This window comes from Lutjanus erythropterus, chromosome 22, assembly GCF_056507025.1.
Source record: "Lutjanus erythropterus isolate fLutEry1 chromosome 22, fLutEry1.hap2, whole genome shotgun sequence".
Classification (NCBI taxonomy): domain Eukaryota; kingdom Metazoa; phylum Chordata; class Actinopteri; order Lutjaniformes; family Lutjanidae; genus Lutjanus; species Lutjanus erythropterus.
The window spans coordinates 25,249,857-25,263,972 of NC_139338.1; the positions used below are offsets into that span (position 1 = coordinate 25,249,857).

The 14,116-nt window shown below is 38.7% G+C and overlaps 1 protein-coding gene across 4 annotated transcripts in view; it reads right to left on the bottom strand.

Moving 5' to 3' along the window:
* usp6nl (USP6 N-terminal like) overlaps positions 1–14,116 on the bottom strand; it is a 133,590-nt gene that overhangs the window by 48,997 nt on the left and 70,477 nt on the right. For all 4 annotated transcript variants that reach the window (XM_084710794.1, XM_084710795.1, XM_084710792.1 and 1 more), the window contains 3 exons: positions 10,679–10,758; positions 8,665–8,704; positions 6,467–6,547 (listed from right to left, as the gene is read on the bottom strand). In XM_084710794.1, the coding sequence (XP_084566920.1) occupies positions 6,467–6,547; positions 8,665–8,704; positions 10,679–10,758 (201 nt within the window). The remainder of the gene's footprint in view (positions 1–6,466; positions 6,548–8,664; positions 8,705–10,678; positions 10,759–14,116) is intronic.

Genomic DNA, 14,116 nt, shown 5'->3' on the forward strand with positions numbered 1-14,116 from the left:
ATATCTGTAAGTTTGTATGTATGTATGTAAGTATGTATGAATGTAAGTATGTATGTATGTAAGTATGTATGTATATATGTATGTAAATATGTATGTAAGTATGTATGAATGTAAGTATGTATGTATGTATGTATATATGTATGTATGTGTGTATGTAAGTATGTATATAAGGAAGTATGTATGTATGTATGTACGTATGTATGAATGTAAGTAAGTAAGTATGTATTTATGTATCAATGAATGTATGTGTGTATGTAAGTATGTATGTATGTATGGATGTAAGTAAGTATGCAAGCATGCAAGTGTGAAAGTATGAATGTATGTAAGTATATATGTATGTATGCATGTATGTTTGTATGTATGTATGTGTGTGTATGTATGAATGCATGTGTGTATGTATGTAAGTATGTATGTAAGTAAGTATGTATGCAAGTACTTAAGTGTGTAAGTACACAAGTACGCAAGTGTGCAAGTATGCAAGTATGTATGTAAGTACGTATGTATGTATGTCATATATGCCTGTATGTATGTCATGTATGTAAGTATGTATTTAAGTATGTATGTAAGTATGTATGTATGTATATAAGTATGTATGTGTGTATGTATGTAAGTATGTATGTATGTAAGTACGTATGTATGTATGTATGTCATATATGCCTGTATGTATGTCATGTATGTATGTATGTATGTAAGTATGTATGTATGTATATAAGTATGTATGTGTGTATGTATGTAAGTATGTATGTACAGTATGTATGTATGTATGGATGTAAGTAAGTATGTAAGTATGGAATTGTGAAAGTATCAATGTTTGTAAGTATATATGTATGTATGTATGTATGTATGTTTGTATGTATGTGTGTGTATGTGTGATGCATGTGTGTATGGATGTAAGTATGTATGGATGTAAGTAAGTAAGTATGTATGCAAGTACTTAAGCGTGTAAGTACGCAAGTACGCAAGTGTGCAAGTATGTATGTAAGTACGTATGTATGTATGTCATATATGCCTGTATGTATGTCATGTATGTAAGTATGTATGTATGTCTATGTATGTAAGTATATATGTATGAATGTATGCCTATATCTATGTATGTGTGTATGTATGTAAGTATGTATGTATGAATGTATGTATGCCTGTGTGTATGTAAATAATGAATGTATGTATGTCTGTGTGTATGTATGTAAGTTTGAATGTATGTATGTATGTATTTATGAATATATGGAAGTATAGTATATATGTATATAAGTATGTATGTATGTATGTATGTATGTATGTATGTATGTATGTATGTCTGTGTGTATGTATGCATGTGTGTATGTATGTAAGTATGTATGTGTGTATGTATGCATGTGTGTATGTATGTAAGTATGTCTGTGTGTATGTAAGTATGTAAGTATGTGAGCATGTATGAATGTATGTATGTATGTATGTATGTATGTGTGTATGTATGTTTGTAAATATGTATGTATGTAAGTATGTATGAATGTAAGTATGTGTGTGTGTATGTATGTCTGTAAGTATGTACGTACGTACGTATGTATGTATGTATGTATGTATGTATGAATGTAAGTATATATGCCTGTATGTATGTCTGTATGTATCTATGCAAGTATGTACTGACTTAAATTTCAGAATATTTGCACTTGTGACATAATTTATGACTTCATAATCTCACAAAAAGTTCAAGTCTTAAATTTTCTTTCTTTTTTCCCCCTTTTTCTCATAAATAAAATTACAGAGTAGGAGGGAGTCAGAATTTCCAAGATTAAATTTTAAATTAAACTTCACAATCTCAGAGAATATTCTTTTTTTTTTTCTTTTTTGTAAATTTACCACTTTAATGTTAGAGAGTTTTTTCCCCACATAAATAAAATTGCCTAGCTGAGGGATGGGGCTAATATTCCAAGAATTTACTTTGAATTTTTTTTGAAAGTTGTAATTTATCTGTCTTTCAAATTTGTGGCTTTAATCTCATAGAATATCTGACTTTTTTGCAGAAATATATGACTTTATAATCTCAGAATATTGGAGGTGTTGTTTCTTGTAAATTTGTCAGTTTTTATCTTCTAAAATTACCACTTTAATCTCAAAGAAGAATAACATCACAGTGCTGAGGTAGAGTAGTAATGGTCCAGGAAAAAAAATTTAAAATTTACGAGAAGAAAAAAAAATTTAAGTGGTACATTCTTTCAGAGTTTAAGAAAAAATGGAAAGTAAACCCTCTGACTCTTTGACCCTGAACTTTTGTAAATATAACCATCTAAAAAGTTATATATAGTTCACTTATATTATTATTTACAAATTATTTCATCAATAGAAAGTGGCTCTGCTCATCCTTGTTCTTATTTATCAATATTAAATGTCACAGCATTTTTTAAAAAAAAACCCAATGTGTTTAGAAGTCTTGATTCTCAAAGACACAATTAAATGAACATGATAATATAATACCAGGGGAAGTGAAAAAAACAAAGTGAAAAATACACAATTTGATGTGTACAAAGCAGGCCACAGAGATGCAATCAGAGCCTGCGGTTGATGCCAAGAATGTTTCAGAATAGAGAAACCCATCAACTGAGCCGCTCTCGTCCTGTCAGAGATACAAACGGCGTCCGCATGAATGTACTCTGAACGCTCCCCGAGCAAAAGCAAAGGGCTTTGGAAGGTGAACCGCGACCATCTGGCTGGACGAACTCCAGGAGAGATTGTGGGCAGGGAGAGTTACAGAGGCTGCTTTGCATGCAGAACAGTCCAAAGTAATTCAGTGTCCACAAAGAGATGGAAAATCAGTCGGACTCCGGGCGAGGAAGATTAAGTCTTAAAACCCAAACTGCTGGAACAGCAAAGCTAATCGGAGCAGTGAATTCTCCGTCTACAGCCATTAAAACCCAACCAGGCGGAACAGTTATACAGCAGATATGGACGCTGTTGTGACTGTAAATGTGTGTGTGTGTGTGTGTGTGTGTGTGTGTGTGTGTGTGTGTGTGTGTGTGTGTGCAGGTGACTGACAGGGGATGAAAAGGACGGTCTTTCTCTGAGGGGGGACACACTCATAAAACATCCTGCGGCTAAAAGCAGCTCCTGACTGGAGTTAAAATAAGATAAAATAAGTGTGTCAGTGCGAACTTTAGGATTCCTTAAGTTTTGATCTGGGAACTGTTTCACGACTTGTACGTCCGCACGAAGCTAGAGGCAGTCCAGAAGGACTCCTAAAGCCGAAATTATACTTTCAGAGTATGCAACCGTCCGTACCAATCAGAAGATACGTGATAATGAAAATAACATTTAGTTGCAGCCTGATGCTTCAGATTCAACTGGAAAAGTCAATTTTCTGCTTTGTTTCACGCATGAAATCTGGCTCTGTTTATAAAACAACTTCAATATCTGTTGATGAAATCCGTCTAACCTGAAATGTTTTGTTGCCTCAGGATCGTCACATGAAAAACAGAAGACAGGAGTCAAACTGATTGATGGAGACGTGTGAGGAAGAGCTGAGAGCTGATGAAGAGTCATAAGTCACCTCTTGTCTGCGTGTCAGAGTGTGTGATGCTCATGATATATGTGTGTGTGTGTGTGTGTGTGTGTGGTTGGCTGGTGTGTTTCCCTATTAGAAGGCAGAGTGTTGTGTGTGTCATCTCAGAATTAATGACGTTTGGTTGTGTGTGTGTGTGTGTGTGTGAGTGTGTGATGAATCTAAAGCCAACACTCCATCAACCTCCACCACCACACTTGGGACTCACTAGTTTCTAGTGCAACAGCCTTGTAATTAGGCTCTGATGAGCGAGTCAATGAGAGCATCTGTTAGACTAATCATCCTCTGAGTGTGTGTGTGTTTGTGTGTGTGTGTGTACTTGAACACGTGTGTCAACATTTACATTTCTGTGGATCTCTGCAATTCTACTCTTTCTTTGCATTCACTGTGTACAAACATACAGCTCATAGTTTTCACAGATTTTAACTATAAGATCACCTTTTTTTTTTTTTTTTTTTTTTTTGAAGGAGCAGTTTAAAGTGATTTTTCCCCTGGAGTTTGTCCTCATATATGCAAAAAGTGTTTTCCTCCAGTTTAAATCAATAAAAAAAGCTCCTCTAGCATAATTTAGAAAATCAGAAAGGAGGAAAAATATATAATAAATCAACTGTTAGTGTTTTTATCATTTTAGGAAAACTGCACAGATTTGCCACCTTACTTTTAACTTAAAGCAATTATGATTTCCTTCGTAATAAAATATAATAAAAGTAGAAGCCACAACCTAAGCAGGCAAAAAGTTAATTGTCTTTGGCGATGAATGTTTGAATTATGTGTGTACAAACTGAAAAACAAAAACAATACAGCAGCCACTGGCTGTAATTTTATAAAATAAAATAAGAATAATAAGATAATTTACCATGTAATATCATGGTAAGTGTTGTTACAGTCCAGTATGGTTATTAAAATTTTTTAAATAAGCTCAGAGTTTGGTTGAGACCCTTGTGAAACTTTCCTAGAGTTGAGAAAAAGTGATCTGAAAATCTGTGACGTAATCTCAACAAAAAATCTGTGGGTCAAGTGGGAACTCAGGGGCAGAAGAAGCACTACTGCACATATTCATAATGCAGAAGCAAACCTGGAACTTTTTTTATGGATTCGCCAGGCAAACAGTTCTCATTGGACAGAATAGTTGCCATGGTTGAGTATCCAGGTCTTATAAAACGTCCATGCTTTGCTGCAAAGATCTTTTCAATTTGTCAGCAGTGGATGTGGTGGTGTCAGGTCACATGACCTCCTCTGTGTGACTGTGTGCACCAATCAGGACCAAGACCTTTCACTTGTAGCACAGTTGGAATTTACAAGAATTTACAAAACCGGAAACGGAACAAATGCGCAAGGTTAGTAAAAACGATGCTTCAACCCTGGTGAAAGAGAAGTAACACCAGCGGAGCTTTCCTGTTCAGATCGGTGTTAAAACAAACAAACCTGTCCACAACCAGCAGCTCGTCATCTGTCAACACATCACCAAACTTCCAGCAACACGAGAACACACTAACTTTGTCTGTGCCGCTCTCTGCTGTGACCTGGCACTTACTATGAGTAACGGCGCTGGGACGCAGCTGTATTCTTACGCCACAGTCCTCTTTCAAGGTTTCAGACGATGATATATTATTACTGTTATGCAAAAACACAACAACCTCAAGCCAAATTCTTCGTGTGTGGCAGAAAAAGCTTATGGCTTCTTTATATCAGCTCGGCCCTCTTGTTCTCTCCTACTGCGGGCTAAATGTTCTCAGCAGTCGGCAAGTGAGGAAACAAAATAAGAGACATATCAAGCGTGACCTGTTTCCTCGCTGAGCTGAAAGCACGCCGCTGACTGACTAAGAGGAAAAGAAACATCCCTGAAGCTTTCAAAGAAGAAAGAACCAGAAGAAGAGGAGGAGGGCGATGTGATGGAGGAGAGGTCTAAACACTCCTCCGCGTCCTCGGCGAACATTTCTTTGAAAACAAAGAGGAGGCAGCGCCACAGAACGAGCCTCTCAGCGCCAGACGCGAGAGTGTTTCACATTTCAAAAGGCCAGACGCGCCACATTCCCTCACACCGAGTCCCCGCTGGAACCACACGAACAAATGAAGGACACGGTGAAGCGCTCCAGGCAACACCACAACACCAGGCACTAATGAAGGCAGCCATAACTGATACCTGCCCCCGTCTAATGGAGCCTGCGGGAGACACAGTCCTCTACGTCTGCAGCTGACGGGACGTCCGCAGCAGAGGGCATTATTGATTTTCATTAGAACCGCATGATGATTTCATCTGATTTGAACCTAAACTTATCAATATTTTTATATTAACAACTGATCAAATGACATGATGTAATTTAGAGTTCAGCAGCCTGATCCTTATCAGTAGGGTTTTATCTGGAACACTGTCAGGGAGTTCTATGAATAACTTTCTGTGTTCCAAGGATTCCATTTAGAACCAACTAAGGGGGGTTCTATTGACAGCCTTTTTGTTTTCCTGGGGTTTTTATCTAGAACACAGTCAGAGGGTTCTACCAAGAACCCTTTTGTACTCAGAGGGTTCTATCTAGAGCCAACCAAGGGGGTCAAAGGTCAGAAAACTAAAAATCTTTGGGTTTTGGACCGTTGTTGAGACAAAACAAGACATTTGAAGACGTCCTTTTGTTTGTGGTGAATTATAAGAGGCTCTTTTCACAATTTTCTGATGTTTTATATGTTTAATTGAAAAATTGATCAACAAATTAATGAATAATTAAAAAAATAAACATTGGTTGCAGCCTCAGCCTGACGATTTTCACCAAAACAAGTTCAAAATGTTGTTCTGTTGGCCCAAGTGGGTAAAAAGACAAATAATTCAGCTTTGATTAGTCCTCAGAAAACTGTAATGTCTTAAGGTTTTACTCTCCAGAAGGTTCAGTGATTCAAAACGAACAAGGAGGAGGATGAGCTGTGTGAGAAACAGAAACTCACCTTCTCACTGTTCTTGTATTTGTCCCAGCTCTTCAGCATCTTCAGCCACTTGGTGGTCCTCTCCACCTCTGTGTGTTTTTGCTGTGCAGGAAAACGAGAAGTGACACGTTAATGACTTCCTCTATGAGCAGTTTTTCTGTGGTTTCTGCGTTCGCGTCCGATGGGAATCGCTGTCAGAGCAGCTCGACGGCTGAAAAGGAACGACTTGCGAGTGATCGTACTGTTCGTTCGAAGGCGTTTAAAGCCGTGGAGCTGCTCCATTTAAAACTGTTTGTAGACGTTGATCAGCTTTTCAACAGTTTGTGAACATGAGCTCATGTTTTGCAGCAGAACAAAGCACATTTGTCATTAGCAAACATTCATTCAGAAACAAGTTCTGTGCTGCTTTGGGATCACAAATTAGGGTTTATTATCACTTTAATGCTTTTATTTATTAAGTTTTAATCCATTCAGTAATTTGTTTCCCATTTTTGGGAAATTCAATTATAAAGAATACAAAAATAGGAGTGACAACACTGATTTATTTTGGATTTACAGTTTATTCCCAAGGTATTAAAGTAGAACATGTTGGGCTGAGGTGATCTGAGCCTTTCAAGTGTAAAAAGCTTTTATTTCCCATGGTACATGAATGCAGCATTTGATGTGTCAAACCTGTTAAACATCAAAGATTGTTAAAAAAAAAAAAAATCAAACAGACAATAAGACATCTTGAAAACACTCAGAACAAACTAAAAAAATAAAAAATCAATAAAAAAAATCAATACAAACATGAGAAAAAAAAACAAGGCTGCGTCTATTTTTAGCCAGAAATCCAAAGAACAGTTGCATGATTGAGTCCATGGAATAAGAACTTAAGTTTGAACACCTTAAATTTAATAGGTTCTGCTCCTTAAACAAACATGAGAATGAATACTGAACTTAAAAAAAAGGAGAAACTCAGACAAACTGAACAGCGACAGTTATATTTCTGTCAGTAATTATTTTGTGTTAAAATCAGCTCCTTTTTTTTTCTGCCCACACAAACTTTTCCAGGAACACTTATCCTTCATCTTCTAAATTAAATTAAGTTTGTCTAAAGTGAGTTACCGGGCTCAAAGTGTCCCCGCTCCAGGAGTCGTTTTCTCCAGGATTGTACCACGAGACGATGTCAGTTCGTCGGCCATGAAGAGAGTTTCCTTTACTGTTACACTGTTTAGTGTCTCCAGTTGTACAGCACAAGGCCACTGAGGTCAATGAACAGGGCTGTTTTCATGGCTTCTTTTATTTGTATGTGATTTTTGCATCAATTTGATGATGTACCTGGATTTGTATAGAATTTAAATTGGCTGGATTACACTTTGGTCCCGTTTACACCTGCAATTAACGTGTCTTGGGTACAGTACAGGTGTGAATGCAGCCGTGACAGTCTGTCATAGCATAAAGATCATACCAACATAGTTAGCTAGTTCGCTCATTTAATTGTGCAGCTAGTGGTCCTGTTATTAGCTGACTGCAGAAGCTGAGCTCAGAGCACTGGTGAAGTATTGGTGTTTACAACATTAGCGCTTGAGCTTTGGACGGGAGGAGGTTTAATAAAGCTAATAAAGCTGTTCTGAAGCTTCAAAGCTAGTAGTACCATTAGCTGCATGGCTAACGGAGCTAACAGCAGCTAGTTAGCAGTTACTTTAGCGACACATAAAGCCATCTGTGTAAATCAGTAGCGGCGGAGCAGCCGGAGGACAACACAGGGAAAACCAGAAAGACCAACTGAAATGATGCAGCTACGTGTTTATTTTCATATAAAGTGGGGAACTGAGATCTATTTAATCCATAAACCGTTTCTCCAATGACCTTCTTGAACATTTATGGTGTAGAAAACCAGGCAGAATTACACACGACAGATATGTGGATGCATACCGCCCACCCCCATCAGGAAGTATCCAGTTCACTGCTACTTTGGAGCCTTTCCGGCATTTTCTGTCTCCTTTCCAACATCCTTTCAAACATCAGAGTCATGTTACAGTGAATGAGAACGATCACAGTGTGTGTTTCTGTCAAAGACGGCTATTTTTAATTCTGTTACCGCTCCAACTGATCTATTCTTCACAGTTTTCCAGATACAAACAGGAATATCGAAAAGCAAAGTTTAGTTTCTGGGACTATTTGGTAAAAAAAAAAAAAAAAAAGGGCCAAAGAATACAGAAGTTAAAGTTCCTCACCTTCTCCTCCACTGAGTCGTAGGATGGGAGTTCATTCTCACTGAGGAGAGAAGAAGAAAGAGAACGAATGAAGAAAACAGAAGAACAGAAGAATGAGGAGACGTTCTCTCTTAACCTCCAGTTTATTTTTGTCTGTGCTGTCATATATTCAGTGAAAGAATCAGTTTAGTGAACCACGATGAAACAACTGAGCGATATCCGGGTCAGCGCTCGTCTCACTCTCCCTGACAGGAACATCAAACATGTCAGCGGTCACACAAACAGGAAATAACAGATTAGACATTCCTTCATTTCTGCTGCTTTGCTTATCTGTGTTTCAGAGCCCCCGCAGGAGGGTTTTTTTTTTCTTTCACACGAATTCTGTGAATGTTATTCTGGTTTCATCTTCACTGAATCCTACCAGCAGAAAAACAGAAAACCCACTAACTTTAATGAGGTCAGTTGAAAGTCTGTCATCCATGTTTGATCTCTGGACAAATATTTTGCTTTATTTTCTCATCACTTCTGTGTCGCCTTGAAAGTACAACAGTGTGGCCTATAATCAAGCTGATGAGTGACCGATTTCCATCTTTTATTGATCCAACTTATCATTTTATGATCATTACAAAAAAAAGCTAAACTTTCCCACATGTGGACATGATACATAATTAAATCTTGACTTGGGTTCAAATGAAGCAGCTCATTTGTTTCTATATTTATTAGAAAGATTACACATTTCTTTCCAGGAAATAATTAGGAACGTTATTAAGAAATAAGAGATAAATAAATTAGATTGTCACCCAACCAGAGCTGCAATTATTAGTCATTTAAGGGATCAGTAAATAGATGGAAAATTAATCGCCAACTATTTTGGTAATCATTTTGTCATTTTTCAAGCAAAAATGTCAAACATTTGCTGCCTTCAGCTTCTTAATTGTGAGAATTTGCTGCCTTCTTTTGTCAATTATGACAGTAAATGAAGAGTCTTTGGGTTTTGGACAGTTGATTAGACAAAAAGAAGTTTGAAAATGTCACTTTGTTCTGACAGATTGTGATGAGCGTTTTTTGCCATTTTTGCCATTTTATATATTAGACTAGTGATCATTTGATTGTGAAAATAATCAATGACATGTTTCAATCATAAAATTTTGTTCAGCTTAATTTCCATACAGACCTAACAAAAGTAGTGATTCCATTTTGGCTTTTATTTTGAAACCAGGACAGAGTCTATCATTGCTATCTAACTTAGGATATTCTTCAGTTAGTAAAGTAGCTAAATTCATATTCTAAGATAAAACAGCATTTTTTTCCCTTGATGCAGTTAGGAGAGATGTTTCTGTAATACCAAAAATCTTAAATGATAGGAATCAGACTAATGAAGGTTCTGTAATGAGGTCCCTGGGTTCTCAACTGAGCTTGAAACCAGTTTTCACACTTCACTGAACAAACCTCCTTCACTGAACGTCTATTCTTGCTCTACTTTTTCCATCCACAGAGCCTCTAAAGCCAAAACGTACATTGAGATCTGATCATGGCTCCTCTTGGCTCATCCTCTGTGCTGCCAGTCTGCAGCATCATTCCTGGACATCATATTCTTCTTCTTCTTCTTCTTCTGCCCAGTCAGTGACCTTCACCTCAGGCTACTTCTGTCCCTGTCTTAAACAATCACATAACCGACATGTTTTTTTTTTCTCCTCCCACCATGCTACAGTCTCTCCCTCCATCTTACACAGCCTTTGGTCTGGATCTCACCACTCTATCCTCACACTGATGCCCTGTGATTGTGGCTAACCAGGCTGTTTCCTGCCTGCATGTGCCAGCCTATATATAACACTCCGGCACAGCGCTGTTTAAGAGCCGCGCAGCCTCCCGACCGGCCCGGCCAAACCCGCAGACACACTCTTCTCTCAGCGACGCTCGTCTTTGCAGCCTCTCATTTTCTCCCTGTTCCCTTCAAAGTGGTGCTACTGTTCTAACCAGCCTCTGGACGTTATTAATTTAGTTATAATGGACGATGATCTGTGTGAGTTCTTACTGGACAAAGCCGAAGCGGTCGATGACTTTGTACAAGTGGAAGTTTGTGTCCTCCCAGGGCTCCACGGTGGCCTCTTTTCCCTGGAATCAAAAAAGAAGAGATGGAAACACCATGAGTAACACTGGAGACTAAAATGTACAACCTCAAGTCCAACAGAGTTCGGACATAAATAAAAACAGAGTGCAATGATTTGCACTCGATATGCACAAGATATTTAATGTTCAAACTGATTAACTTCATTGTTATTTTGGACTGCAGGCAGGTCGGTCTAGTACCTGAACTCTTTTACTTCAGAGCCACGTTGTTGAAACGTGCAAAAAGTGTCTTGGCATTGTCTCTCTGAAATAAGCAGCAGCATCACGTGGATGGCAGAAAATGTCACTCCAAAACCTGCATGTATAACAACTTTCCCAACTTTTTTGGAATTAGGGTTGGAGTTTGATCTGTCCATATCAAATTAAAACTGACAAACTTAAAATTAACTGACATTAACTCAGAGTTTTCAGAGTACATGAAGACTTCTGACGTGACCACAGTAGTAAATACCAAATTAACACACCATTAACAAAAATATAAATGCAACACTTTTGTTTTTGCTCTCATTTTTCATGAGTTGAAATAAAAGAGCTCAGACTTCTTAAGTCCACCTGACAGATGTGACGTCCAGATGTTGATTAAAAAGCAGGATTGTGTACAGGTGTATCTTGGACTGGTCATAATAAAAAGCCCCCCTTGGTTGGGTTGGTTAGATTTAGGCATGTAGAGTGATTGGTTAGAATGAGAGTAAGAATCTAACTCCCCAGAACAAGAAAGCCTCTGAGACCAACGGAGGCCAGTTTGACGACATGGAATAAACTGCAGTACCAAGGTGGTTTTCTTGCTGGGTTTGGCTCCCGGCACTCTGGTGCTGAGTCATGGCTAACCAACCTAATGGCAGTTAGCCGTTAGCTAAGTTACTTTAACAGTACGTAAAGCTATCTTTCCATCAGGAAGCTCCATAAACAACATTGGAGCTGCATCCTGTATTAGTCCTGAAGGCTGTGTAATTAAATTACCGTTGAAGCAGAGCAACTGGAGCAGATCAGAGGGAAAACCAGAAATTTTCTCCATTAAATCTGGTCCAGTTTCACCAAAATCAATGAATAAAGTTACATAATTCTGTTTTTTTTAACAGTGAAGGTCCCAGAAACACTCCAGTCTGCTCTAATGAATAGAGGTATTTTCCTCTCAAGCTCCACTGGCAACATAAGAGAAAGCGTTTCATTGGATAAAAATTTAGTGGGTTCTCAAGTGCAGGATGAGTCATTAACGGTTTTAATTATTTTCCAGGAACAGACGAACTCTGAAATACCATTAAAATACCAGAGAAACAAACAACTTTTTTTGTCATTGTTGGGGCAATATTTAAATTAAAAAAAATCTGCTTTATTGCAGAAACACGCATCATCTATGACAGAAACACGCTCATAAGCACTGCTAAATGAAGATGTGGGGTTTGGATTTAAGAGCAGAGAGTCTTTAGACAATCAACAAATGCAGTCGGATCAGCGGGATGCAGCACAGCGGGTGACGTCGTGCTACAGCTGGGCTGTACGCTGCTCCCAGATAATGAAATGGATGAAATGGGACTCTGGACAAGCAACGGGAAACCAGAGACCAGAAACTTCCATTGTTTGGTAGATTCTGAAACAGTGTTTTCCTGTGAAACTCCAGCAGTGTTTTGTGAACTAAAAAACCAAACCTGACTTTCAGTTGGCATGAGGGTGAGTAGATAATGACTGAATTTTAATTTTTGGCTGAACTATCCCTTTAATAAGGCATGCTATGGCATGTTTATGACAGGCTATGCTGTCTTGATTGATGTCACCTTTTCATAACAAAGACATCTGAAACAGTTGCCTAATTTTGCATCAAAAATTACATAGTTGACTGAATAACACTCAATGACAACAGTCATAAACACTCATAAAGATGTCAGTCAGTCTTATGCACACCCCTTCAAAAACTATAAAAGTGGTTTAAACTGAAGTTTCCTACCATTTTCTGTCATTTCATAGAAAAACAATAAATGTTTTAATCTAAAAAAAAATAATGAACAGATAAATTGACAGTAGATGATCAGGAGCTGCAGCCCTGCAGTTTGTCTGATGCTGCTTGTTCACTCTAATAAACTGAACACCGACTTCTGATTCAGCTCCAAATTACATGCCACCCACGTTCCTCCGGGGCAGAGAATCATGTTTTGATTGGCTTCTAGATTACGAGGGGAGCCACGACTCCGGCGCCCTTGGGAAGGCGCGTCGGCGTGTGTGTGTGTTTATGAGACACAGAGAAACTGTGTGAGTAGCGATTAACAGGTGTGAAATGAACAGCCAGACGCCCACCTGCGTCACCGTCTGATTCCAGGCCTCCGAAAAAAAACTGGTTCTGGTTAATTCACCATCATGGACCAATGAAACAGAAAACCCACAGAAAGAGTGTGAGAGGGAGGATGAAGAGGAGCATGGAGGAAATATGACAGAGAGAGAGAGAGAATATACAGAGTCAGAGTGTCTGAGGAAAAGAGTCGTGGAAGAATAGAGGATGAAAAGTTGAAACAATCAAACTTGTTGCACGGTTCTCAAACTGATGCAAACATGAGCTGCAGTTTCAAGTAGGATGACGCTGTATTTTCTAATTTTTGCTTCAGCTTTCCATTTTCATTTTATCTTTTGCTGTTATCACCTTCTTTCAGCTTCAACTCTGCTCACCCAAAATAATCATGTGCACTTCAGGCACCGTTTCTTCGGTGGAAAGTTTTCCAAGAGAACTTCCCAGAAAAACCAAGATACCGACTCTGAAAAGGGACGTCGCTGTGCAATTTTTAAATGTGGTTTTTCAATGCTTCGAGCAATGCAAAGAAAATTCAGTTCACGTCCATCAGGGCAATCATATCTCAGTTTGTAAGTGGACTCTGCTCTCCCAGCTGGAAGATCCTGACACTGTTGATAATCTTGTACCCCCTTCAACCAACAACCCCAACATGCACGCTAAAACTGACAGGCTCAATAGCTTTGCCAGGTCGGACTCAACATCGACACCTCCAAAACACAACGGGGAAAGGGGAACCAGTTTGTGGAAGGCTTCACCTGCGTGGGAAGCCTCATCAGTATGGACAGCGGGGCACAAAAAGACGTGAGCGGAAAGGCTCAGGGTGCCTTCTCTCAGCTCCTACATGCTTTTGTACAACAGCAACGTCAAGTCTGTTCTGCTGTATGGTTCAGAGAGTTGGCGAATGGAAGCCTTTCACAACGGACAAATATGCCAGCAAACAAACAAACTCCAACCATCAACTGTGCAAGAAAACACCACCAAGGAAATCACACACAGATGTTAGAGATGGGGAGGCCATGTGCTGAGAATGGAGCAGGATCAGATCATGAGAGTCGGCTAAAGATG